General features: G+C 49.9%; 11 protein-coding genes across 11 annotated transcripts; 4 read left to right on the top strand and 7 right to left on the bottom strand.

Annotated features, from left to right (window-relative positions):
- Positions 1-852: 852 nt before the first annotated feature.
- On the bottom strand, positions 853-5718 carry EDB91DRAFT_1111368 (uncharacterized protein; the record flags this gene model as incomplete). The annotated part of the gene is made up of 13 exons (XM_041317749.1): positions 853-1220; positions 1278-1429; positions 1486-1553; positions 1612-1780; positions 1827-1866; positions 1924-2215; positions 2280-2400; positions 2461-2859; positions 2947-4205; positions 4322-4490; positions 4551-4886; positions 4941-5558; positions 5589-5718. The coding sequence occupies 13 exons, from the start codon at positions 5716-5718 to the stop codon at positions 969-971; spliced, it is 4005 nt and encodes a 1334-aa protein (XP_041180927.1). The 3' UTR covers positions 853-968.
- Positions 5719-5805: 87 nt separating this feature from the next.
- Positions 5806-6978, bottom strand: EDB91DRAFT_1197557 (uncharacterized protein). Its single transcript, XM_041320608.1, has 4 exons — positions 6744-6978; positions 6564-6688; positions 6271-6515; positions 5806-6216 (listed from the first exon to the last, which is right to left on the bottom strand). Exons 1-4 carry the CDS (start codon positions 6748-6750, stop codon positions 6054-6056), a joined length of 540 nt encoding a protein of 179 aa, XP_041180926.1. The 5' UTR covers positions 6751-6978; the 3' UTR covers positions 5806-6053.
- On the bottom strand, positions 6979-9095 carry EDB91DRAFT_1111362 (peptide chain release factor eRF1/aRF1). The gene is made up of 7 exons (XM_041317748.1): positions 8869-9095; positions 8770-8809; positions 8472-8710; positions 7992-8424; positions 7724-7940; positions 7216-7672; positions 6979-7167 (listed from the first exon to the last, which is right to left on the bottom strand). Exons 1-6 carry the CDS (start codon positions 8946-8948, stop codon positions 7368-7370), a joined length of 1314 nt encoding a protein of 437 aa, XP_041180925.1. The 5' UTR covers positions 8949-9095; the 3' UTR covers positions 6979-7167; positions 7216-7367.
- Positions 9096-9298: 203 nt separating this feature from the next.
- Positions 9299-10051, top strand: EDB91DRAFT_1079036 (uncharacterized protein; the record flags this gene model as incomplete). The annotated part of the gene is made up of 1 exon (XM_041315088.1): positions 9299-10051. The coding sequence occupies one exon, from the start codon at positions 9299-9301 to the stop codon at positions 10049-10051; it is 753 nt and encodes a 250-aa protein (XP_041180924.1).
- A 968-nt stretch (positions 10052-11019) lies between these two features.
- Positions 11020-12011, bottom strand: EDB91DRAFT_1111352 (uncharacterized protein). The gene is made up of 5 exons (XM_041317747.1): positions 11946-12011; positions 11803-11900; positions 11464-11727; positions 11291-11380; positions 11020-11228 (listed from the first exon to the last, which is right to left on the bottom strand). Exons 3-5 carry the CDS (start codon positions 11577-11579, stop codon positions 11171-11173), a joined length of 264 nt encoding a protein of 87 aa, XP_041180923.1. The 5' UTR covers positions 11580-11727; positions 11803-11900; positions 11946-12011; the 3' UTR covers positions 11020-11170.
- A 146-nt stretch (positions 12012-12157) lies between these two features.
- EDB91DRAFT_1079035 (uncharacterized protein) lies at positions 12158-14585 on the bottom strand (the record flags this gene model as incomplete). The annotated part of the gene is made up of 6 exons (XM_041315087.1): positions 12158-12205; positions 12263-12347; positions 12386-12484; positions 12536-12556; positions 12611-12742; positions 13012-14585. 6 exons carry the CDS (start codon positions 14583-14585, stop codon positions 12158-12160), a joined length of 1959 nt encoding a protein of 652 aa, XP_041180922.1.
- Positions 14586-14759: 174 nt separating this feature from the next.
- Positions 14760-15797, top strand: EDB91DRAFT_821356 (Mis12-domain-containing protein). The gene is made up of 2 exons (XM_041328513.1): positions 14760-15201; positions 15247-15797. The coding sequence occupies exons 1-2, from the start codon at positions 14779-14781 to the stop codon at positions 15670-15672; spliced, it is 849 nt and encodes a 282-aa protein (XP_041180921.1). The 5' UTR covers positions 14760-14778; the 3' UTR covers positions 15673-15797.
- A 5431-nt stretch (positions 15798-21228) lies between these two features.
- Positions 21229-22143, bottom strand: EDB91DRAFT_1111332 (uncharacterized protein). The gene is made up of 3 exons (XM_041317746.1): positions 21979-22143; positions 21822-21916; positions 21229-21766 (listed from the first exon to the last, which is right to left on the bottom strand). Exons 1-3 carry the CDS (start codon positions 22007-22009, stop codon positions 21254-21256), a joined length of 639 nt encoding a protein of 212 aa, XP_041180920.1. The 5' UTR covers positions 22010-22143; the 3' UTR covers positions 21229-21253.
- EDB91DRAFT_821272 (uncharacterized protein) lies at positions 22028-22934 on the bottom strand. Its single transcript, XM_041328512.1, has 2 exons — positions 22903-22934; positions 22028-22772 (listed from the first exon to the last, which is right to left on the bottom strand). The coding sequence occupies exon 2, from the start codon at positions 22680-22682 to the stop codon at positions 22215-22217; it is 468 nt and encodes a 155-aa protein (XP_041180919.1). The 5' UTR covers positions 22683-22772; positions 22903-22934; the 3' UTR covers positions 22028-22214.
- A 1807-nt stretch (positions 22935-24741) lies between these two features.
- Positions 24742-25631, top strand: EDB91DRAFT_1079032 (uncharacterized protein; the record flags this gene model as incomplete). Its single annotated transcript, XM_041315086.1, has 2 exons — positions 24742-25506; positions 25554-25631. The coding sequence occupies 2 exons, from the start codon at positions 24742-24744 to the stop codon at positions 25629-25631; spliced, it is 843 nt and encodes a 280-aa protein (XP_041180918.1).
- Positions 25632-25839: 208 nt separating this feature from the next.
- On the top strand, positions 25840-26818 carry EDB91DRAFT_821140 (uncharacterized protein). Its single transcript, XM_041328511.1, has 2 exons — positions 25840-26553; positions 26616-26818. The coding sequence occupies exons 1-2, from the start codon at positions 26110-26112 to the stop codon at positions 26760-26762; spliced, it is 591 nt and encodes a 196-aa protein (XP_041180917.1). The 5' UTR covers positions 25840-26109; the 3' UTR covers positions 26763-26818.
- The last annotated feature ends 40 nt before the right edge of the window (positions 26819-26858 follow it).

The raw sequence follows: 26858 nt of genomic DNA, 5'->3' as shown, positions 1-26858 counted from the left end.
TTTTCATGTCACGGTGGAGACATGGGTGGAAAGTTACCAGCAGTGCTACGGGGCGGCCACGGTGTGAATCACTGTCGCTGACGTCTTCTTGCGTGTTCCGTGTGATGATGTAGCTGCATTGCATTCAGCGCATCTACTATATGAAACGTCGCGGTGGCATACTGATTTTCGCTCGCTTGTTACATCTTGCCACTTGAGTTTTGCTTGAGTTGCATTCAAATTGCCCCTGACTGGTCATTGGGATCGTGTGGTTCAAGGTTCAAACTTTGCAGTCCCACTGCCCAGTTTTCCCGATACCTGTACACTGGCTGCATTCATGTTGTTTACAGATCTATTTTTCATGTTTCCCCCATGTTCTTGGTGTACCCCGCTCAAAATGTTTTAACATAACGTTCCCTATGATCGTTTGCGTCAATACCATCGCAATTAGATGGTCTTCTCAGGCAACATCTGAACACATGCTGCTGGCTGTCATGGCTGTGTCGAAGCTGCCTCTAAGACTGACTACTAGGGCCAGGTGTCTGGATTGGCAGTGCAATTCTGAGCCTCCGAATTGTGTTGTGGTTTGGGCTGTAAGGATCGTGATGGAGCTGCTGCCAGCACCTGCTCTTTGGACAGCGCAGAGGCTGGACAGTGGAGGATCTGTTAGATATTTCATGAATGATGTCCTAGTATGCCGGATGGAGTTGTACTTGCCAGGAGGCGTGTTAGTTAATTACTCGCATCCGCCATGCATATTTACATGAACATGAGTGGGGTGAGCAGATCAGAGACATAACATGCCGGCTCCTTTGTATTTTCTCTCACTTTTGGACTCTAAAGCCCATGTTTCTCGAGCAGTTGGGTTGCTATGTTGGAACCAATGTGGATAACTTCCTGGGAGCAAACTTCAATGGTCGTCTTGAATTCAACCACTGCAATCCAAGTTCCACTAGCATAGTATACAAAGGCGAATTCTGTTCAGACTCCTACTCCGCATTGAACGGCGGAAGCACCTGCTTCCTCTTGATGGGCCACATCTCCTCCATCGTCTCCGCGTCCCATATCCGCCCACCACGCATCACATACCTGACATTTCGCGTGTGGCGGATATCATCTTGCAGCAGATCAAACCCGGGCGGGAAAACGACGAGGTCTGCAAGTTTACCCGCCGAGATGGACCCGAGGCTGTCGAAGAGACCGAAAGTGATTGCGGCATCCGCAGTTGCTGCACGAATCACCTACACCGGGTTCATATTAGATCAAACTCAACAAACAAATGTGACGGGGAGACAGACCTCATAATTGCTCAGCCCGCCTGCTTTGGCGTAGAACATCTCCTGGTGGTACATGAGTCCAAGAGGCGGCTCGCCATGCGCCCCAATATGAGCGCGCAGCCCTCGGTGCACCATGTTCGCAACCGATGCAGAAACATTCCATAGCGCCATCGCTGAACCAAAACGTTAACAGGCTTATCCTCACGCATGAATCCACATGAAGGCTTACAGTTGAACGGCCGACTTGTGCTCTCCGAGAGCCCTTCGAGGATGTCGTGTCGTGTGTGCGTGCGGAGTCTGAGTGTGATAATTGGTTACTTAGGGCACATAGTTAAAGGCTGAAGCAGAGACATACTTGGGGTCGTTCGGAATGTCCTCAGTTGCCCAAAGATATTGCTCCCCGAACATACCTCCATAATCGACGATGTGTGTTGGAGTAGATCCTGTCCCGCTCATCGTGTAGAGTGTGAGGATATCATCGTATAACATCGACACAGGAATATTGTGCTCGATCGTGGTCATCCCTAGTCTAATTAACAATCATTGAAAACTCAAGAGTTGGGTGCTTACCATCTACAATATACGTTAAATCCCAATCATAGTTCATCCCCTATATCCGTAATCAGTAGGTCCTTCAACAGAAACCATAACACAAAGGTGCACTTACACCTTCAGGCACACACAGCATCCCCAATTCACGCGCAGCTGTCAATAACCGTTGTCTGGCAGCTCTCGTCGGCAAATTGTAGTTCTTATAGCTCCAACTCGCATCTCCGGCTTCGGCTTTAATCCTTACAAGGGCTTCACGTGCCTCGCGCATGCTTGCAATGTCCTGATGGATGTGATACTCCGATGCACCATAGATGACCGTTCCGGTATGGAAGAGTCGCGGGCCAGCCATGAGTCCAGACTCGATACGTCCGCGCTCGACGTAGCCGAGGGAGTTATGTAGACTTGGGCTGTAGGTTCGGAAGTGAAGTGGTGAATGGATATGTGGAGGAGAAAGCCACAAAAATCACGCACTTGTGTAGTGTAGTCACGCCGTACGAAAGGAATGTCTGCATCTCCCAGGACGTCGCTGGGTACTTGTCTCCTGTGCCACTCCAGTGCGCGTGTGCGTCGATGAAACCCGGAACGACATACCCTACGAATCATGCAACATCAGCTCTCCCTTGTCAAAAAAGAACTAGATAAAACCACCGACCGCCTTCAGCATTGATTATGAACGCTCCTGCCAGTCCCTCACCAACATCAGGGCCACCAACATCCTCCACCACTCCGCTCCGAATCACAACACTCGCGCCCGGCCTCAAATCCTGCGTGAGCACGCCGTTCGCCATGCTCAAAACTGTCGCATTGTGGATGACGACGACGTCAGCGTTGCTCCATGCTGCATGTCCTTGCATTGATCTCTGTGCCCCGTCCGCCATTGACTGGCGCGCCTCGCTGGACAACCGTTTAACATCAGGAGTATAAGCGACATCTACTGCTGTAACATCCAGCAAACCCCGGACGCAGTCAATCCCAAAGGTAGATGCGTCAGCTCCGATTGCTCCCTTGCATGAAGGAAGGCGGGAGAGTGGGAGGGTATGGAGGTATGGACCTAATTGATGCAGCTGTTAGCAGGTCGGAACGGAAGTTGATGTACGACAAATTCGGGAGAGGTAAAATTGCATGAGAATGAACTCACCGAGGAACCACCCGATCACACTCCCGTCCCCGCTAAACACGACATCATGTCCACCGTCCCCGCTCAGACGCGCCAAGTTCTTCGGTGCCTTCCCCGGCTTAGCCCACATCTGATTCTCAGGGTCCACCGAGGAAGGTGGCGCGTAATATATGTGATAAAGGCTGACAAATGCTGCACCCCCTGCTGCTTGGTTTCGACCAGCTCGTCTTGAGGATTTTGAGGGCACGGACCCGGACGGGGAGAAAATAATCTCATCCGTTCCCTTCCCCTGAGCAAGCACCTGCTCAGCACCGTCACGCAATGAGAGCCAAAGTGCACGGTCAGATTGCTGAACGAGCACTTCACTAGCCGTGCCGTCCACGAATGATAACTTGACGACGTCGGAGGGGTCGATACTACTTGGGATATATCGCAAGTTGTTCAGTGCCACTGTATTTGCAGGGAGGGATAGGGACGGGAGGATCATCTCCCCGACCCAAACTCCCGTTTGCGCAGTGGCCACCACGTTACCGGTCAACACATCCCCACCGGTCTTCACCAGCACTACTGTCCGCACGCCATTATCCGCAGCTCCACTTACAACTGCACCAAACCACCGCCCCTTAGGCAGTCCGACGACAGCCCAAATCCGCCCGCCCGCCAGATCTACCAGCTCAAGAGACGAGAAATGCAAATTGTCCCAGCGTGCGTGCAAAACGAAGGAAGAAGCAGGAACGAAGGAAGGTGAGTAGTAGCCTGCGGAGGGATGCAGGTGAGGAATACGCCGTGGAGGCTTTGTGCCGAGGAAATTCGCATCATTGACAGGGTTCAACGTAGCGGGGTTGATGTTGATGAGAGAACCCCCGAGCACCTGCACCCACGTCTGTCCCGCGCTTGCGAATACTGCACGCTTGCCAGCTTCATCCAGCGCAAGCTGGGTAAATGCACGTATGCGCTGCGGGCCTGATTCAAACTTGCGCACATCAGTCTTCACACGCCGCGTTTCCGCGAGCTTCTTCGAGATGTGCGCTGTGAACGGGATCACCTCCGGTATGAGATCTACGTTGTTGGTGACTTTTGTCGCGGCAACAAGTTCCCCCTCTGCATTGCGCGCCAACGGGACATGCCAGATCTGCCCGGCAGCCCAGATGACAATGCCCGGCGAGGACGAAGAGGGCGTAAATGCGAAGGACGGGTAGGTACCCATCGGCGCGTAGATTGTCGAGAGGTCGTAGGTGAGCCCGTGCCAGACATGGTGCAGGGTACCCGTGTTAAGATCCCTGTTGAAGTAACGGTAGTTGAGTCAGCCAAATAAACGCCAAATGCAAGATTAAGAACATTGGAGAGCATAGATAAACTGAACTCTCAAGAAAAGTAAAAGTCAAATGCTACTCACTTGAGCACGAGTGCTTCCTTGTCCCTCACACGGCGCACGAACGCAAGGGTGCGTCCATCACGCGACAGTGTAGGCCGGCTAGCACCACCAGGGAATGCGTTAACGAGTGTCTCCTCCACGCCCGTTGTTAAGTTGCGCCGGAAGATCGAGTAAATACCCTGATGGACATCTGCAGACGCATGAGTCAGAAGCACATAGGGCATTGATAAAACAGCAGATGCTAACGCACCTTTGGAATACGTGTAACTCCCGTCGACATCTTTCACATTACCAGCATAAATCAAGGCATCATCGCCCGCCCATATGAATTGCTCGTGTCCTATCTGCTGCTCCACGTAGTCCATCTTTGTCCACCCCATAGGCAGGATCTTTGACACCAAACGCTTTCCAGCGCCTGCCTCAACTTGTGACTTGGTGTTGATGGCAGGAACGGGGAACTCCCATCCTTCGCCAGCCCCGAGCGAGCGTGAAGAGAAGTACCATTTTGTTGCGACGACCTTATCCCCTGAAGAGTGCCAGCGTGGGTCGGACACCCAGTTGTACGTCTCATTCGTGATACGTTGCGCTGTACTTTCATGAGTATCCCGCCTTGATTCGAGAAAAAACTGATATCGCTCACCGTCTGCCCTTCCCTCCCTTGTCAATCTCCTCGCTTTCCTCTCACTGGTCTCCTTGATACCTCCTGCAAGCAGCTCCTCGTCCTGGATCTTCAGCTCGAGCTCATGTGACAAACTAACATGCGCGCGGACATCCATGGCCGCGCATCCTTCAGCTGCCCAGGGCATCACCCACAGATTGTCAGCGCCGAGCCCCGCATCGCTCTTGAATGCGAGCCTGTCTCCATCAGGCGAGAATCGAGGATCCGCATCGTGTGGGACACCTGTGAGCACTGGCACCGCTTCTGTCCTCCCACCTACTCTTCCAGCAGCTCCAGAATACGCGTCAGCCGGCAGGCAGTATAAATCCCCAGCCATGTCAAACACGATATCCCCACTGACGGGATGTACGTCAAGTCGCAGCCATGTTCCTTCTGTCACCTCATAAGACAGCGTACGCGGGTAGGGGAAGTCCACAGAGATGTCCCATGGTTCGTGTGCACGCAGAGGGAAGTCATCGTCTGGGAACTCGGACGCGGGGTCGTCCTGCAAGGCTCCAGAGTACTTGGAAGGGAGAGGTGGAGTAGCAGGGCCGGGAAGGGCGAAGCGATAAACCCATGATGCAAGGCAGAGACATGTAGCTAGTTTCAGAACAGTAAGTAGTAACCGACGAGTCTTCGCTTGTTCCCCATGTCTATAGGTATAGGTATTAGTCGTGAAGTCCGTCGGGACTTCCTTCGTAGTTGTTGGCGGTGGGAATCCACCTTTCTCCGAGTTTGAGTCACTGGTCTCAAGGACCATTTTTAGCGTCCTCCTCAGAACCAACTTGAACGTCTGAGTGAACTGAACAAACAAGCTTGAGACGTCAGTGGGAGATTTATATATGAACGCTCATGCAAGGCGCTTCAGTATGTAAAGCCGCCTGTGTCACGCGACATGCTCACATGCGACAGCAGCATATGCAAACTTGAACTGACATGAGAAAAAAAGTACCCGTTGTTCAAATTCAACGATAGTCATGTACAGTAGCTTGCAAAGCACGAACACATATAGATCGAACAGATAGATAATCGACCTCTGATAAATAAAAACATTCAGAAACTAACACTTTGTCGACGGATGAATAAAGATACAGCTTATGAGGACACTTTTTCTGTCCCTTCGGCTTCCTCTGCAGGTGCAGGAGGAGCTCCCTCTTGTGCAGGCTCGTCCTCCCCCTCGGCTTCTTTCTCTCCCGCTTGCTCTCCCTCCTCACCCTCATCCTTGGCGTCTTTGCTGCCAATGACAGTGGCATTGATCCTTATAATGAAAGGTTACTCGGGGAACTGCAAACAACTCGCGGAAAGGACTCACGACAACGAGATATGCAATTTCTCCGCCTCCTCCTCTCCCTCTCTCTGTGGCAAAGTCACAGTCATGCGCTTGTTCCCTTTCCATCCGAAGCTCCCAGTGGAAAAGCTCGTCGTAACGAGTTCTATAGCCGCCATGAACCCAGGGTCTTTCTCAGAGGCCTCAACATCAGCGGAAGGCACTGTGTGTGTGAGGTTAACATATAAGGACTCCGCCCGCGATTTGAATGTAGCAGCGCCCATCGACGTCTGGCCATGGTGTGAGAGTTAGGGGCTGAGGGGCGCGGGGACACAGACCTTCAATTTTGAGCCACCCTTCCTGCCAGTGCCCTTAGTGCTCTTTCGACTCTCCGTTTTGGGTACCTTGGCACTACGCGTCTCGCGCTTCTCGGTGGGGGATTCTTCTGCAGCTCGTTTTCTTCCTGCCAAGTACATTTATAGGAGCCGTTGGGGTGCATACAATGAAGTATAACTTACCAACCATAGTTGTAGCACAGGAGATGACGTGGAATGGGTGTTAGAAGTCAAAGGTATGTGCTTGAAATTATTGGTCCTGAATGGTTCGCCGCGGCTGTTTATGTGGCTGACAACCACCAATAAATACCACAGGTGGGCGCAAGGTGGGCGTGTGACGTCACGCGTCGTCACGCCTTGAATGCGCTTTGACCAAGTGCCACCCTGGCTTTGACCTTGTGACAGACAAGAAATACCTTGCGACATTTGACACCATGAAACCAGACACTGATAGGAGACCTGAGACACTGCATAACACAAGAGATGCATTGATCAAACGAACAACGGGATACAACTACATAGGTTGAAACTACTCATCGGCGAACAACAGGAATCACTCAATGCTCCACTCTCATGTAGTAGTTCATACGCTTTAAGAACTGTTTATCTGAGACGACTATTAGCCAATCATTTCTCGAGATGCACCGGAACGAACCTTTAGACCAAGTACTGGCGTGTGATACTCGAACAGATGACCGAATGCAGAAGCTCGCGCAAACCGGTCCCAACGTTCTCCCCTAACTTCCCCACCTCCGCCCCGCCCGGCGTGCCCTCAGTGGACGGGGCTCCGAAGAGCCAACCAAACCGTCAGATATCGTCATCATCGCTGTAGAACTCGTCTTCATCTTCATCAAGGGCCGCAAGGTTCGTCAGGTCGACTTTGTAACGAAGCAACCCGCCTATCCCACCGAAGCCCTTAACGAATTGCGCGCCCTCCTGCGACCGATTGGTCACAAACTCAAGGTTTGCTCCAAAGTCCTTGTATTTTTCGGCAAACCACTCGAGGAGAGGCTGCGGCTCGGCGGCATGTTCCATTTCTAGACCAGTGGACTTGTCCAAAAATCTTTCGCGGTCTTTCTCCTGCTCTTTGGTTGCGTGGATGATGATTTCCTCTGATATTATCCATGAGATCCAGAGCAATGCAATGATAGTAAGTATCTTACCTCCTGCAGCATTGCGGAATACGTGGCGCGCGATATCCAGGTTCTCCCACACGATTAGGGTCTCGACGGCACCCAAATCAAGTGCCTTTAACGTGTCATCAATACCAAAGCAGTACTTATTCGTGTCCTGGCTGATTTCATCGAAATACTTCTGGATAAGCCTCTTCTCTTGCACGAACTTCACGTTTGCCAGCGCATCTGCTGCAAGCTCGATGGCCTGCACATCACCTTTAGTAATTACATAAAAGTTCGAGAACCTCGAGCCCACCTGGTTGAAACCATTCTCACCGCCGTAGCTCACGTCTACAACCTTGATGACCTTCGCACCCAAGCGTGGGTCAAACAGGTCGCTCTGGCTAAGTTCTGTCTTGAAGTCGGCACTTCCGGCAAGGACGAGTCCAGTCACGTTGACCTTGTCGTTTGTGATGAAGTGCTGCACAGCAAGCTCGGCGACTTTTCGAACGTAGTTGTGGCGCTTTTCATCGCGTAAACGGGAGAAACGTAGTGCAGACTGACCACCACGACCATGCTTCTTAGGAAGATCGACGGTGAATTTGTGTAGGATATCACGAGTATTGCCTGAGAGGTTGCCGAAGAGGGTGCCACTACCATCCATGACGATGAAGCCAAAGCGAGAGTCAGACTCGAGGAGTTCAGACAGGGCTTCGGTGTGGAATTTGTTATCACAGAGGTAAAGCGAACTGTTTCATGCATAAGATCGATGTCATACATTGGATGAGATACTCACGTATTGATCGGCTTGTGGGGCTCAAAGTCAAATGAAACCTTCTTCTCTTTACCTTCGTCGGTGAGAATGGTGCCCACGAAAAGGACGAGACCATTTGGCGGTACTCGGTTGTACAACTTAAGGCGCTGCTGGGTACTGGTGATGGCCGCAAGAACAGACAATCTGTTCACCCGCGACTTGATGTTGCTCGCAGTACCGTACTCCTGCGTCAACATAGCTGAGGCACGAGATATCTGGTCCTGTAGCAAGTGGACGCAAGTGAGCGAGTTAGCAGGAAGGGGCGCTGAGATTGGCGCACCTTAGGAGGGATGATTAAGCTGATCATTGAGGTCCCCGCTCTATCCAGTGCGTGATCAACGCCCATCGCTTTTAATTCAGTGGGACGGTGAAGACATACCCTCGAGCAGAGTCCAAGCTCTTGATGAGTTTCTTTACTTTCCACATCTGAATGTTCTGCTCTGCGACATCTTGACTCATGACGGGCAGATCTTTCTTCTAGACGCTTAGTTATTGCTTTTCTGTTTCTAGAAGAGTAGCAAAGAAAACGAAAACGAAAACGTGAGTGGGACGCCTTGGCCCCGTTTGATTTGACGCCTTTATGAATCACAAAGTTTTTTGCTCGGATGGTGGCGGATTTAGGGTAGGCTGCCTTCACTGCACAAGTGACTTGGGGCGCACTTTCAGTCTGACTCTGAATCAACACCAATCGAATCTTGACCGAGTCTTTGTGAGATCTACTGCATGCCATCTAGTCACTCAAATTTGCGGCTGACGCGCTCAGAAGCGAGCCACCATTTATTTCAGTTCGCACAGGGCTTCGTCTCGTCATGAGCAATGCAACCGGAAAGCGCAAAGCGAATGTGCCTCCAATCGATGACCGGAAAAGAGTCAAGCTACATAGCAGTGGTGTTGCAAAGGTCAATTCCAAATTACAGAAGGGCAAAAAGGTCCAGGAGACTAGTGGACAAATAACCGGATCATCGACCGAGAACCCTATGGCCACTTCGCAATCAGCACCTCCCAATAACCGTCCCCGTCCCAGAATTCGAAAACTCGCACCCCCACGCCCATTCCCAACCGTCGCACCGTCCGCCCCTGCCACAGCCCCACGCTCTTTGCATAAGGAAGGCAATAATAACATCTGCGTCACGCGACGTACCAAGCTAGCAGTTTACCTGCGCCGGTGTAAGGCTCTGATCCTCGAAGATGGGTTCAACGAGATTCGATTGAGCGCAATGGGTGCCGCTATCCCGCATCTAGCGCTGCTGGCCGCTTCTCTGCCTCAAATAGTGTCGGGAGAGCTGAGCGTTGAAGTGCAGACGGGTAGTGTGGACGTTTTCGACCAGATGCTTGACGGCAGCGAGGATGAAGATGGCGATGGTCATGAGGAGGAATTCACAACGAGGGTCAAGTCTACAATGAACGTCGTCATTCGCGTCGGAGGATCAGGGGACCCAAACAATTCTACGAAAGGATCGGCAACAAATTCTGGGCAAAATAACGGGAATGTCCAATCACCAGAGGAGCCGGAGCAGATCATTTTGCAGGAGCCTGAACAAGAAGACATGGACCAATCATGACAGGAATCATTGTAGGATGCTATCACCACATTGTGTTGGTCCACCGCTGATGGGTATCAAAGGTTCATTGTAGTTCAAACTTCCACATGATGTGTATTTAGCGCGCACTATTGAAACGAACTGTCCCTCTGAGATTGTGCTACGATTTTGGGATCGAGTGCGTTGACGCATTGACACGCCGGTTCGATCGTGATATACGCCCTTTGCCGTGTGTATTCAACGCTGTAATGTAGACAGTGCCTGGTAGTCCAGTGCGCTGCGCTCACGTGATATGGTTCAAGGGGGGAGTAGGGAGGCACGCATTGGAGTCGGCCCGGACCCCTAGGTGAGGGGTGGAGCTGGAATGCATAGTATCGAAGGGTTTTGTCGTCGCGTAGGCTCTCACTTCTTTGCCTTGCTCGCAATATGCAGGCACATTAATATCGCTAGGTTCAGCACCTCCCAAACCACGCTGGAATGGCCGAGCCTGACAATGAGCCTGCCATCTCCCTCTTATCCGGAGTCAACGTGGCACAGCCGTTTGCAGGTTGATGTCCTTCGACTCCGCAAGAGTCTACACTGTTCGAAAGATGTGGAGCGCTAGATCGATCTGCAAATACTGAAGCTCTGCGTAGTTCGAGTAGATGTATTGCAACATACCACGTGGAGACCTTTCTCGCCGCATATCGCAATACATCTCCTCGCATATCGCAATACATCTCCTCGAAGTCAAAATAGTTGAACGCCTGCCTAGATCGTGCGTGTCCCACGTCCTCGTCTTATTTATCAATCGATAAGTAAATGATGGGGCGAACGGTTGGGTCGCTCCCGGCTTTTGAGCATGCTAGAAGTCTTTTCTCCAGTAACGAATGTCTTCCTTATGGTATTTTTCTCCGGCAATGTTTACGGGGACCAAGGAGTCCAATTCAGAATACTGTACCTCGCAGCTGAGTCGTCCCCGGAGGTTCATTTTTCTTGTGCCCACACAATTTCCAACTTGATTCAATGTATACACTCTATCACAGTTCGATTGTGAGGTTACCGTTAAACGTCCAATTTTAGTGAAGTACGATGGGTTCTACGGGCGCTCGGTGGCAAGGATGTCCGACTCGTCATGCTGTAAGAAATATGGATGCTGCCTCATTGGTCTTTCTCTATCATGTTCTTAAAGACACAGTTCTTTTCACGGCATAGGGCTCTTCAGAATTCAAGCAGATATCAGCATGCAACTAGGTATTTTTGGCGTCATTAATTGCTTACAGGACTGTGACAAACCATATTAATTGCGCAGCTAGGCGCCTGCCGGACATGAGTGATAGCATGTATTCAGCTGCGGGCAGCCAACAATATCTAGTAATGCAGAGCGATAAAGTTAAATTCGCCGAAAATATCGCGCTATTTTTGTGACGCAGGTAGTACAATATGCAACGTACATGACGAAGCCTTGAAAACCTGCCAGCGCTCCGTGTCGGAAGCTTGAGGCTACTAAAGGCAAACATGAGTATATGAACGCCCCTGCAATGAGTTGATGGGCTACCAGTTGCGGCATTCTGCGTGTAGCTGGGGTGACGCTGCGGTAACTGATGAGCGATACATCACGCGCACGATTCGACACGAATCCGGCACGCGCGCAGCACATACTTACCGGTCGAGCTTCACCGGTGCACATCCGAGTTGGTCGCGGCCGCCAACGAGTGCTTAAGATTAAAAATTAAATAGAGCTAGAATTGAGCTAGAAGGCAAAAATAACAGCACAAATATAAATAGCTCACACTAGAGCCCACTATTATGACTTCGCGTCATCTAATTTTTAACATGGCGCAGGCGAGGTAGTTAGATGGCCATTGCAGTAAAGGGAGAAGACTTGCATCTGCATAAGGTGTCAGGGGGACTCCGGCCTAAACTTCCCGCTCACGATCGTAATACCATTCCCTACTAGTATACAGACCATACTGTAGACGGGTAGTCGATCCCCTTTTGCTATGGGATTGCGTGATCTTGCTACTCCAGGGACGGTTTAATCGCGGAAAAGTTGCAGTAAACGAGTGAACATGACTAGTCTCGTATGAATTGCCGTTCTGAAATAACCGGGAACAGCTAAGGAGGTATTTGTTTGTCTGGTCGAGACTAGCGCATGACAGACGTTTTACTGTCGGCAAACTGGGGCACTAGAATCTAGATACGGCATAGGATGAGGGGGAATATTAATGATTAACATGACGAGAGACATACTTGTATTATAATATATTCAAGCACGCCGGAAAGCAGGCGTACATCACTAATGACGAGCACTGATGCCGCAGAATATTTTCTAAGCCTGCAATGGGTCCCCAAGTTGGATCAGTGAAAACATACCTTTCCACTGCCCTCCAATTTGAATACATATTATAGATGAATGTCACCGTTTGGAAACACCGTGACAACGGTGCTGGTTCGACCAGCTGTCGCCGGACCCTGCCACCACAAGTGGGATAGGAGTGATATGAGAAGTTCACCTTGACATACTCTTCGGTTTTCTGCCCAGGACTGTTATATAGAGGGTGATCATGTATACATGCTGTAGGTAGTGAATCTGTTGACCTTGGAATTTTCAAAAACGAATGACGTCGAGAAGCCAGTTCCTCAGAGATGGTACCGAGCACACAGAGAGCCTTGCGCATATCTCCGCACGGGGCCAGTGTCTTAGTCGTCGCCGGTAAAAGGCTTACCATCCTAAACATAGGGGGCCCCGTGCCAGCGCAAGTGAGAAGCACTCCAGGTGCGGTGTCCCAGCGAGACTAAACACACTGCAGCGAGGCTAAGAAAAAGATGGCATTCGATCGTTGTACAAATCTTTATATACATGCTCAATCAATGACCGAACTTCCAAATGGCACAGAATATACAAAAGAGCTAGACTTACGGGAAAACGCAAAAGCAGAAAAAAAGAGTGACGTATAAGATGCGGATTCGTGTATCTCCGATCATTCCCAACCAACTACCATGGACTTTCAAGTCTCTCAGTGAACGAGGAGCTCAGCCCCATGTTAATCCCCAGCCACGACCTCTCCATTTCACTTTCTGTGACATGTGGAAATTGACGTGCTGCGTCTATTCCCAGATCAGACAGGGAGTCGCAAGAGAGCGACGGCGAGAGGGAAGTGGGGGACCATACATTGCCAGACTCCTCGGCAAGCTCAGATGCTGTGCGAAGGATGATTTGTGGCGTTGGGGCCCATGACTGGGTAGGAGACGCAACCTGCGCAAATGATGACGAAAAGTCGAGAGTGGGCAGAATGAAGTTATGCTGTGATTCGGGAGAGGGCGCTAACCCGGGCCCAAAGTCCCATTCATCCGACTCAAGCTCGAAGTCTGAACCAACTTCGACAGCAGCATCTTTGTCGAAGTCCAATTCTGACACACATGCTGAATCGAGCTCGAGACTGGAAGCAACGGACTGAGGACTTGATAAAACCTTTGCGTCATCGACGGCGCTCATCTGTGAGGAATGTGACAAAGTGTCTGGGTAAACTTCTTCGGGTTCACACCATCCTTGACCGCTTTCTCCGATGACACCGCGCACTTGAACATCTGTCCAACCTGCAAAAGTGACCCGGAGTACTGTGCACTGCTTCTCGTTTGGATGGCTATCTGATAAGCCAGGACTTGTACCAAAGGCGTAGGCATCAACGCTGACGCCAGGATCATCCCATACCTTCGCAGCATCTAATCGGGAGAATAGAGTGGACACACGAAGCGAATGGTTGCGATGCATCCTATGCGCAGCAGCAATGTCAGATACAGGAAGAAGCGGATGGAGTGTGCTAGATCCCGTAGTGGACTGTGCAGATAGGGGCAGACGAGCGGTAGGAGTAGGTGCGAGAGGAACGAGAAGGTATGTCGTTACTTCTGGCACATCAGGTTGCGGCAAGTAATGGTCAAGTTCAGAGATGTCGATCCCGGTGGGGATCTCAGCAACAATGGGCTTTTGCTTTTGCTTGAGCATCTCCTTGGTCTTTGGGGGAGCCACGTTTTCCTTAGCTTTGCGCAATCTGCGCTCCTCCTTCTTCTTTGCCTTAAATTCCCATTCAGCCTCCCAAAGTGCACGGGTAGCAATAGGGACGTTATCAACGACATTCTGGAATATGGGGCGCGCAGAATGGAATGAACGAGCAGTGCCCAGACCAACATAGGCTACATTGCCGGGGATGCGAGGGGGACGAGGAAGGTGCGGCAAAGACAAGGGGCGGTAAAGAGCATTCCTCACAGGGAGCGAGTACGAAGCCTTAACGCTCTGTGCAGTGGAATGGAAATGTGCAGGACGGACGAGCGAGTGACTCGGAGCGACGACTGAGGCAGAATGCGCAAGTCCTGGAGTAGTTAAATGGGCAAAAAATCTGGAGACAAGGTTGCGAGAGTTTGTAAAAATCCGTTGAGCAGCGGATGTCTGGGGTGCTCGTGGTGGTGTAAACGCAGGGATATGAATGGATCGAGCAGGACCAGCTCCAGGAGCGTAGTGTTTAGTCCCGCCGATACCTTGTCTAAGGTGACGGGTGCCGTGCGAGACGGCAGACATCATAAAGAACAATCAGTACAATTCAGTTCGACAGTGATGGTCAGAGCTGGTCAACGTTTGTTCAACGTTGCACACTTGCGGCTCAGTGCTGTTACTTAAATCGACTTGCCGTGCCGGAGGAACACGCATTTGCTGAGTAAGCCATTCGGCATTGCTTATCGGATCACGTGGTCGTGATTCTCTTGACGCGACCATGATGAACGCGCAACAACCTACCGTGCCTTCAGCGTTACTTCCCGAAATTCTCGAGTTTTCCCCTCAGCTCATCCTCGACGACATTATAAACTACGCAAACGAAGCAATAACAAACACCGTCGATGCCTTAGAGGGCTTTCTGTTTCGTTGGGCATCTGAGCGGGAACAGAGAGTTAAAGAGGATTGGGATAGCACGCAAGAAGTGGAACAGGGCCTCGTTTCTTTCCAGACGCTTCTCGAATCGCATACGGACATTGCATTTGACTTTTTCGAGACGTGGTCACTCCGTAACATCTTCGCCATTCCCGCCGATCTTCCTGTCGTGGTCCCTCACCAAGAGAACCTTGATCTCGATTGCCCCCCAGAACGTGAAACAGAGCTCATGACAGAGATGGATGAATTGCGAAGAAAAATAGATGCTGTACGTTTCCGAGTTCGCCATTGAACCTATTCTCATGCTGTGCAGCAACGTCGCCTGAAGCGTGTGTTGACTCGCGCAGTCCGCTTGTCTTCAGCAAAACGCCGCCGTTCTGAACGTCGCCTGGAACAGCTCTGTTTCCTACAAGCACCGCAAGTGTCTGAACTTGCGAGCATTCCAGAACAGTACCGCTCGATGTTCTCAGCAGTATCATCGCTTCCGGTCCTTACACCTGAAGCTGTCGCTGCTTTTTCACAATCACCGTTGGCAGACCCTGGCAAACGGCCGTGGGAAGTGAGTAAGATGGGTTACCTCGACTGGGCCAGCAAGCAGGTGCTCGCAAAAGCACAGCAGCATGATGGTAGTGCTGGTAGCTCGGCAGTAGGGTCGCTGGTGGAATCTACCACCGCAGTAGCGAAGACTCAAGATCTCAGGCGACTGATGGAAGCAAGCTCCGCCCTAGAGAATACTTAACTGCGGCGGCGCGGCCCATCACAATATTCTAGGTGATAATTTGTAGTGGAACGACGGTTTATCAGGAGGTAATATGTACCACATGTACCACGAATTCAAATATCTTTTTTTTCATCTTCAACGAGCTCTGAAAAGCGATTCCAACTTAACAGCACCGTAGTCCGTGCTATAACAAATTAATCGCCGCAAGTGCACGATACGCTTTTGCGTTGAACAAACATAACAGTACGCAACTCATTCGTAGGATTCAATGATCTCCTCGCGAGAGTTGCCAATCACTTATCACACGGTCAGCCCAGTCTCCGCTTGGCAGACCATAACGGAAGACAGTCGTTCCTTCTATTATGCGCACGGTCAGCCGCCGCCGATCAATGTAAGACATTCGCTATCTCTTTTTCTTTCTCCGCGACTGCGCACGACACCACTTGTACCCCCCACATCGAACTACAGTCTGCCGACCTGGTGACTCGACAGAAAACGGCTTGTACATTTTAGGACTCTACCAATCAGCTGTATCACTTCAGGCACGTATCTAAAACATCCGTTCGCTCCATAATCGCGAACGCACATCCAGCTCTTAGAAGTTCCGGCCTTATGAAGACTTGGCATTGGTAAGTCCTCCGAAACAAGCCTTATTTGACTCGCGAGGTGGTCCAGGCGGTTTTACTAGCACGTTCGTGGTCTCTTCAAATCTCAAGGTCAGTCATTGACACATTATCCTGACGTGTACTCACTAACCATTAGCAGAAATCGCGCTGCAACTCCACACAGTCCGTGAAGGGCCAGCTGCTTCTGGAGCGATACGATAGAAAGAACTTCTCTTTCGAAGTCGCCAAGGATTGTCAATTGCGATCTAGTATATTTGACAGCTATCCATCATCCTTCGTGATCGTGACCCAGACCATGACGCGTCACAATGTGTTGATGACACTGAGTGTGGGGCCCGGCATCTATGGTTGTAACAACCCCAGAGTTTACCTCGAAACCGAGGCTCCACTGCCAGGCTGTCAACCCCGCACTTTCCGATGTCATTCGTCACCGACATCCGAATATTTCCCCGATGCGGCAATATCGGGACGAGAAGGTTTCTTTGACCATGTTCAAGCTTACAACGAGACTACAAAACTGCATCGTAAGTATTTCAGTTATATTCTATGTATTTAAGTCTTTGAGATCTCCTCTATTCCAGGATCATCTCCGCGGCAGTAAAATTCGTTCAGAAGCAAACGCAATGATCAACTCAGCAACAAACTACTAGTAACTCACGCGTCGTGCCATCAACCATACTGCAGCGATGTAAAAGCAGAAACACGACTCACTGCCACACTAGCTCAGGTGCATACAAAGAAGACCTACCACGCCGGTGAGTCATGTGGTTAAATGCAGGATGTAAACTACTCATACTCACGCAGTAAGGAGGGTTGTCAGGGCAGCCGTAGCAGTCGCTTAGAAAGAAGCAAAAGGTAGCACATTTCTCGCTGTCGGCGTTACTGGCAGATATTGATGCTGTCAAAGCAGCAACGACTGCGAGGACAAAGGAGAAGCGCATTGTTTGTGAGGAATGTAATATGGGATCAAACAAATCTGAAGGGTACAGTATGAAGACACCTTGCTTTTTTATCCTGGATATTGTTATTAATGGCGATGCTATTCACCCAGTGAAATCCCCTTTTGAATCCATGATATCTGCAATCGTCAATGCCAGCAGATTACCACCTCAGTCCTTGTGAAGATGCCACTGAAGCAAGGACCATTGGTGGAACAAAATACCACCTTGATCAATGCCAGCTCGCAACAAGGAGTGAATCAGCTTGTTGTTTGGTCTCCTTCTGTTTACAGTGTGTCGCATATCAAACTACAGTGCGACTTTTCCAAAACTTATCCACTATTCTGCGTTTGAAGCAGGTAGTACCGTAGCCCTTAATTGAGACCGAAACAATTTCAAATTCTAGAACCTCGCTCGTGACAACAGATTGTCCCCCGATCACCGTCAGTATCATACGGTTTGCGTCGCGAACTCAGACACGTGCGTGGTGTACGTTGTGGCTCGTATTTTCTGAACGCCGTTGTGCTTGCTGAAACAGCAAAACTGGGACCTACACACTAGCAGGCTTGATACCCGGGCGCTCAATCATGTCCTGAACCCCCTCACAATTGACTCACTTCAATATCAATGTAGGTACCTATTCAGTACTCGTTTGTCACATGTTTTCCAAGTGTTTCTTGGCTCTTGGCATGTTGGTTCTCTATACAATCGGCGTAAAAGGGTCGACCCATGGTTCCCTACAGATCCACAAGTTTCAACCCGAGTTGAGGTACAATGACCACCAGCGAGTCGGAATTCAGGTCCGACGACGATAGATCATTATTCAAAACCAGTAGACGACATAAAGGGCAAAACATAGAACGAACCATGATAAAGGAAACACCGCCTTTCGCTGAAAGAGCAAAACATGTGGCAGCCTGTCAGACATCTTTGTCATGCGTGAACCCTGTTTATTATCAGCTAGATCAACCGTTAGGCGAAGGCAAGTCAGGTTCGACGGCATAATCAGATCTTGAGTTACAGACAGGGGATTGAAGCGAACGGAGAGAACCGTTTCTTGTTCGACTGATCCATCATGCTCTGTCGTAAAGTCAGCTGCCAGCCGGCTGCCTCTGACAGATTGACATTCTGAGATACACGTGAAACCTAAGCTAGTCCTCTTGTCAGGGATGAGCGGCTTTTTCAGGAATCGTCCCCCCGGATACCAGAGTGTGTCGTGTCGTAAACAATATTGGTACGAAGGCAGTGTCTATATGCTGATACTCTAATTAAGTATTGTACTTAGGTGTTTCCGTACATAAACGCTTCGTGTCCGTAATATCAGGGGCATTTCAAATGGAACAACATTACGCGTACGTTGTCGTTGCATTATGCACATCTTTTCTCGAAACGCAATGCGTGAGATGTCCTCAGCACAGTCGCTGTCGTTCGTAGGAAGAATGCCGTAACGACGAGCAGTGCCTTAAGTAACTTGGGTGCACGTTTCTGAGTTCTCTGAGAAGAACTTGCAGAACCGATTATCATTTGATAAGGCAGATTCTGCCAGTGTGAAACGCAGAAGAGTTGTCAGGGTAATTAGAAGAAGCTGGCAACACGTACGGATAGAAGGTGTAATACCCTGAGGCGCGAATAGTTGAACTCGCGAGAGCTCCTCGGAGGAGAAATTTGCGACCCTCGAAAGTTTTAAGCAGCATAGGACTGAAAACCGATGAGAAATCTGCAGAGGGACATGAGGTGCTCAGGCCCGACGTACGGGGGGAAAAACGAGCTTATCATGGCACACGACGATGCTGAGTGAGGATAACGAAAACATTACACGAATCGAAGTTTCCCGAGCGATAACCCTTCAATTCATTAACTTATGCGAAAGAATATGATTGCGACAACTTGCCTGATCTGGTTGGGGCTAGAGCTTCGGTAAGTACCCGTACGTAGAGGGGGGACCCATATTCCAGAACAGGCCTCGACGTCTGATGTCTGAGATAAGGATGCTTGGACGCGATGCTACGTACTAACCTATACACATATTGCCGCGAGTGCATGTTGTACATAGTACACCGAGGGTGTCTATATTTATGGCATAATGAGTTAGCACGACCGAGTTGGTAAGGATGAAAAGCGAAAGAAGCACGCATACTTAAAAATAGTTGGAATCCTAAATGGCCAATTTATAGAGTCAAGTCCACGGAGTGCCCAACACATAAATCCGAAAATACGGAAAATTTGAGCTAGAAGGGAGCACCAACAGGAGGAACTGAGCCAAAAATACGTTTGTGCGCGATGAAAGAAGCAAGGCAGTCGAGTGTGCCTGGAAAACTCCGTGTTCGGAGTAGCGTGGATGGGAGGTGAAATGAGAAGATACAGGGGGAGCGATGAACCTAGGTGAATCGACGGTGATGTTCGCCCTGATAGAACTAAAACCAGCATGTAGAGTACCCCTCGGCGGCTTGTGTAGCCCCCCGTAACTGCTGTTGCATCGACGTTCGTGAGCGGATGCAGACGCTAACCATAAGTAGTGCCAGGGATCTTTGCACTCGGATCTCATTTTCAAAATGGCGAGAATGGACTTGGTGCCATGACTCAACAGGAAACCGACGCGGAAGTATTGAACTCGGTCATGTCCGTTGCATGTAGCGTTGATTCCCTGTACCATCAAAAAGTTGAACACTTCACTCTAATAGAGCAAGGAAATCAAGGACGTACGGATGCGGGCTGAAGTGAAAGAGGCACCACTTCACTCTAAGAGACCAAGAACATACCATAGTAGTATAGAAGGAATGACCATCTCCATTCGTATATGGCCTGCCCATGTGGGGGAGACTAAGAACATACCATGGCATAGAAGGAACTTCATTCGTCTTAGGCCTATCCATGTAGGGGAGACTAAGAACGTACGGATCCGCACTGAAACGAAAGAAAAGGAACGACTGAACAATAGTCGCAAAGCGGGCAAAACAAAGAAAAACTTTTCTTTCTCAATAATGCACCTGTAAAACCAATCGGAGGTTCCGTCCGGAAAACCCCTCGCCACCACTCATCATCGTCCGCGAAGAATAGAAGCAAAGCAATCGGGACTCGGGAGTGCCTGAGAGACTCATGACGCCGGTCACTGCGGTGTAGCGTGGATACGAAAACATAGAGATAGGGGGGAGCAACCAAAGGTGAGTTCTTCCGTTCAAATAAGGTTCAAATATGACAAAAGCAATATAGCGCATTGTTGCTCCTCGGCGACCCACGAGCTGATGTCTTCTTTTCATTTCCAGTTGAAAGGTCCATCCAATTCCGAGTCGCGGAGTCATATTTGCGGAGGATCAAGGATCCGGATACCAACGCACGAGCAAGAACTTTGAACGGGGATTTGATTTTGTTGATTTAGCCAAAAATATGTCTAGGAAGAAGCATGACGGTGGGGGAACTCCTGGAGATGGTCACTTCGGTGCAGTGTGGATAGAAGGACAGACGGGTCACGGGAAGAGGGTTCGGGCAATGACCCTCGGTGGCATTCATTTATCGCGCCGACACAAGATCCTGGGAGTATGATGCCATCGTAGAGTACCTGTCGGCGACTTGCATAGCTCGTGTCTGCTATTTCAATTACGCGGATTATGCTGTACCAACGTTCGTGAGCTGATCGTGACGAGAAAAGCGGCGGCGTAAACTGTCATTCGCACTCGGACCCACACGGCGAGAATGGATCTGGCATGCCAACGGCTCGACACTCCGGATGTCGATAGCGCACCGACGCAGATGAAGGTTGAACACTCCACTTTGACAGCAAACTTGAAGAAGTCAAGAATCCATGGATGCGTGCTGTTACGGAAGACGGTAATTGCAGAGCAGACAAATGACGAAAAAACATACTGCCTCAGCGCATCCGTATCCACGCTTCAAGTGACGCGCCCGCGGAACTAACCGAGGGGCCATAAATACGTGCATGACGCTGTTCACTTCGATACAGCGCAAGGACAAATGGACGGCCAGGTCAATGTTCAGTTGTTCCATCGAAACAAGTCCTGGTCTTGATAAGACACAAAATCAAACATAGAGCACTCCTCGGTGATGCCAACTCGTATCTGTTTGTAGGTCCGTCCAAGTCGGGCCAAGTCCAAGTCCAATGCAGTGCAAAACTTTGAACGCGAACACACGAGAGCGACAGTCGGGTCGGGGTCTAATTTCAGTAACATAGCTAAAAATACATCCGGTGCATCCAGAAAGAAGCATGGCATGGCCAACATAGGGCCAATGACCCCAACGGACAAACTGTGATGCAAGAAGAAGAAGAAGCAAGACGGTCGGGTGGGCTTGTGAAACTCCTGTGGATGAGTGCTTTGCAGCGTGGATTGGACAAGCTCCGGTCGACCCTCGGTGGTATTCATTTATCCCGTTGACATAGGGAAAAGGTGACGTCTCTATTGGGCTGGAGCCCGCTCCCCCTCGGTGACTTGGGAGCTCGTGTCCATGGCTCCAGTCGCGCCAAGCTGATCGGCGTTCGTAAACTGATCGCGATATGTCAAGTACCCCTCGTAGTCTGCGGCTGCCCACGCTAAGCTGAATCGACATTACAATTGTAAGCTGATACGGACGATAAGTAGAGTTAAGAAACCTTTGCTATCTGACCTCTTCCCATTATCGGCGTTTGTAAGCTGACGTCGACAAATACGTCAAGTACACCTCGGCAACTTGTGTAGCTTGCGGCTGCTATTTCAACCGCTGAACAGTAAGCTGATGCGGACGATAGATAGTGTAAGAAACATTCGCACCCTGACCTTTTCCGCTCAAGCTTATCGGCATTCATAAGCTGATGGCGGCAACGAAATACGTCAAGTACCCCTAGCCTGCGGCCGCTGTTTCAACCGCGCCTAGCTGAATCCGATTATCGACATCCGTAAGTTGGCGACAAGTACGTCAAGTACGTAGCTTGCGGCTGTATCAATTGAATCAACATTCGTAAGCTGATAGGCATCAAGAATCATTTGCACTCTAACCACCTCCGTTCTTAACGGTAATGAACTTGACGTACTAATCCTATCAACATCCGGAGTGTATAAGCTGCGTCAAGGAACCGACGGCATCGCGCAGATGGAGGGAGAGGTGTGTCACCATACTGATGTTCACTGGGTGACTCGTCCCTATATCGACAATAAATCAGAAGGCTATCCAAATGCTGTACTTGAAAGAATAGAATCAGTACGTACAGCATCCCTCGGCGAACTCGTGCACGCGAGCTCGTGTAAGTTGATGGCGGAAAAGTAGTGTCCAGGAACGTTGCACTCGGAGCCTCGGACCTCTCCCGCTCTGAACGGCAATGAACTTGACGTGCTAACCCCTGACGCGGGTTAGCACTCCGGATGTGGAACCAAAGAGTGTTCGATAATTTCACTTGGAAGAGGAAGCAAGCCAAAAACACAGAGTGGAAACGCACCGTAGTCGCAGAAGATATGCGACACATCCACCCTAACAACATCTACGTTTCAAGTCATCTGTGGAACTTGTGCGGAAACCAAGTGTTGTTTCATTGAAATAAGGCGTGTTCTTGCGCATGTGACCTTTGGTTCTGCAGTTCCATTGCGCCGAGTTGAATTGCCTTCCGTCAGCTGACGGCACAAGTAAACACTAGCGTTCGAAATGGGTAAGGTGGCCTTGGCGTAGAGGAAGAGGGAACCTCACAATATTAACGTCCACACCATCAAGATGTTCACCGCTATCCAAAAACGTCACTTGAAACTACGCAAGAGGATGACACGTCCCTTGGCAAAGGGAGTCAAGGGACTCTGATCACCGTCCCAGACGGCATCATGAACTTGGCATGCTAAGACCTTACACGTGTTAGCATTCTGAATGTCAATAGTGAAGCGACGCGATCGCGCGAACGGAGGGAGGCACCGTTACCCTGACCACGTCCAGTATATGAGCCGCGGTGTCGAGAAGTCGATAATTATGTTGGTTATGGTAGAGGCGTATGCCGTGATGTGGGCTGAAGTTGTGATCTGAGGGCGTTGTCAATTTATCTTGTCAAAGTGAAGTCAGACCAAAACAGCAGAGCCCGTTCTGATAGTTCGAGTGAATGATTTACACTCGGACCTCTTCCGCTGTAAATGACGAAAACGGAGATCACATGGTAACACCCGACACGAGCCAGCACCTCTGAAACCGGGGAATGGAGACGAATATGTCACAGGACGTACCTGGATAACAATACCATGTCTCCGGCTTGAAGAAGGCTCGCTGGGATCAACCTACTCAGACAGTATGCAAGAAGCTGAAACTTACATTGACAAGTGACAAAGCAAATCGAGGCGAGATTGGAAAGAAATAGAAAAGCGACACGCCCACTCAGGACCGTGAGGACGAGTACGGGCGGAAGGGCCCGGAAAGTGCCGCCAAGAATGAGCCAAGAGGAATGGAAAGAGAAAGTGGAATCAGAAGGATAAGACAGACGTGATTTTGCTTGGGATGATGACACAGAGTTCCAATGGATTGTTCTTGACCCATGAGGTGGGGTAGTATTCTACTGAAAGGTCTTGGGTAGTGTTTGTAACGGATATTACAAGGCACGATGCTATGTAGGTATTGGCAACTGTTGTGGTCTAGAAGAAAACTTGCGATTGTGATGAGTAGGAGATGATAGAGGGGGTGATCTAGATTGGGTATAACCAATTGTAGAGTCGTCAAGAGGAGGTAGTCTCACGAGGAAGGCGGTGGAGGAGGTAGTCTCACGTGAGCTGTGAGTGCACGGGTAAGAATGGATTAAGATAGCGGAACCGGAATGTTCCAGACAAGGATCTACGAAGGTGGGGAGGAGGGATAAGTTGCTATACCCCGCCCTCACGGAAACAAATCTAAATTAGGAATTAAGATCTAGATCTGATAGATCTTGGATCGTTATTAGGACCCCGGGGACTGTTAGTTAATTTACATAATATTACGGTTAGTTCATTACAAGTTGAATGGTTTTTTATGCAACGACTGTCCTTGTTTCGTTTTCTTTCAACTTTCACCCAACAATGGTCACTCGTACCAACAGTATTTTATTAAATTCACCTACGCAGTCACCTTTCTTACATTTACCATCTTACCCATCTTCTACTTCCAGTACATCTTCATGCTCAGACATGCACGTCCATTCCCCTCGTCGTATTAGATTCGCTCCTCTACCAGAACAAAGTCACACCGAAACTCCAATACGACCAGAAGAAGCTCTACCACCATCCAACCCAACTCCAACACCCAAATCAAAACCAATATCTTCCTTCTTTCGTCAATTTAAATTGTTGAGACGCACTTCATCCATATCATCAACAATCGACTCACCCACTCAACGTTTCTCTGCCGAAGACATACTCACTCTCGGTACATCCCGAGTCCTACGTCGTACTCGATCACCTGAACTCGGTTCCCCACTCTCCCGTACCAATTCTACAACAACTCCCCTTTCAACATCAGCTCGTCAACCAAAACGTCCCTCCACAGCCCCATCACGCTCCTCCATAAACTCACTCGGCTCAGGTGGCGGTCGTCATACAATGCCTCCAAACCGTATCCTAAACCCACAATCAACCCCTTCCTCTCCCCCAACTAGAGCAACAGTCCCAACAAAATACGGTGTACGCATGCTCAACGGTCGCGTATACGGCTCAAAACGTCAACCCCCCTCAAATCCCTTTGCAAACGTTCGCGACGAGCCAGAATTCGTAGAATGGGGTTATGGTGGCATGGGAAGCGTAAATGGCAGCAGCGATTCAAAGTATTCCGTACTCGCAAAAGGTGCACCTGCTCTCCTCTCCCATGGTCACGCTCAGAAACTTCCTGTCGGTGGAGGTCGTGGTGGCGCTGCTAGAAGGATCGATGGTGTCGGTGATGATGATGACGATGGAAGTGGTATGGGTTGGGTTCGTCGTAGGAGATTGGAGAAAGAACGTCTCGCTAGAGAAAAGGAGGCTGGTGAGGGAACTGCTACCCTTGATTCAGATTCGAGGCGTACCAGCACTGATGGATCCTCTGCTGTGGATAGTGCAAGCACCGATCGCTCAACCCTCGCTGCCTCTTCAGCTCCCACAACCCCTCCTAGCACAACCGATAACCTCCCAGACCAAGACCAACGTATCCTCCAGGCCATAAGACTTAGCCCACATCATAAACGCTCACCTGAACGAGGAGACCTCGCGTTGGATACCATCCTCTCCCCCCTCGAGCCTGCTGACAAAAGCACCACCAGCGACAGCAGCAGCGATGATGAAGAGCCGCCCAAAGAGGATGAAGAAGATGAGAGCGAGGAGGAGCTGAGCGAGGTACGTCTTCTTCATTCCTTTATGCCCCCCATACTCACCTCTTTCAGGATCAACGCAAGACATCGCTGAGTGCTGGAGTAGAGAAAATTAGCCGGCACAAAGAGGGATTGCACAAAGATGGGTAACGGTGAACGCAAACTATGCAGAGTTCGTGCCTCGGCGTCTACGTCCATTAAAGTTCAGAGGGAGTCGTGGTTATCCACCTCCCTCACGCCCGCCCGCCCTCGAGCCCTTCCTCTAATCCATTCGCTTTCGCTGTCCATATCACTTTTGCTCTGTCGCCCTTCGTTCATTCCTCTTTCTGTGCATAACCCTTTCACCTCAGCTTCAACTTTCGAGCTCAACCTCCTCATCTACCCTACTATCTTATCCTGCCAATATTCTTCATATTCCTCCCCACCCCTATACCGCGCTGGTGGGTTTACTGACGTGGCACTCATCTACACGTAACCCGTCGTCCGCCGGTTATTCATGGAGCCGTCGTATCGTATCGTCTTCACCGGCTAACACACCCGACGCGTACCGGTCATCGTGCATATGGTCGTCTGAGGTAATTTCTTTCAATAGCTCCATCCGCAGTAGTATTCATACTGATCGATATTTATGGCCTTTAGATCAATCATACATCATTCAGCGCCAATTTCAGCGTCAATTTCCCTTCATTTCCGCCTTATTTTTCTGTTAGTGTCCGTGTCAGACGCTACAGGCGCAGTCGTGACTCATGAGCACGCGTGGACGCGTGTGCGGGCATTCCATCCCCGCATGTCATCCCCACTCCGGATCTTCCTTCATCATCATCATCTTCTCCTTCTCCAACTTCTCTATGCTAGGCTTCGACTTCGACGTGGGCTTTATGTTCTTCCCTGCGGAGATTTATACCGTCTATTCTCAACTCACACCCACCGCTCCATCTCCATCAAGCTCAACTTCACATGCCCTCAATTTCCCTCAAATATACATGCCGGCATATCCTCATCAAAGTATATCCTGTATCGCATCTATAAATTGTATCACATAGCCACCCCTTGCGCGTTGACTCGGGTACAGGTACGTCCTTCATCAATGTCCAAGTGCGGGACAAGGCTCATTGTTCTTTGTGTTGATTATAGGGCACCGTCTCGTCTCTTCTCGTCTATCTTTTCGAGAGTGAGGAGCGAAATGAATCAGACGTTCGTCTACTTCAAGCCCTTGCTCTTACTCTCTTATCATGCTTTCGTTACTCTTTATCTCATCGTTTTGGTCTCGTTTCGGTTTAGGTTTCCGTCTGGCGTCGATCAATCTGACTTTTATTCATCTCATCTCATCTTTTTTTTAAATTCACTTTCATCCTCATCATGGACTCGTCGCAATGC

The sequence above is a fragment of the Suillus paluster genome, assembly GCF_016628075.1.
Source record: "Suillus paluster strain FC165 chromosome Unknown EDB91scaffold_8, whole genome shotgun sequence".
Classification (NCBI taxonomy): Eukaryota; Fungi; Basidiomycota; class Agaricomycetes; order Boletales; family Suillaceae; genus Suillus; species Suillus paluster.
This window is presented reverse-complemented; position numbering and strand designations above follow the sequence as displayed.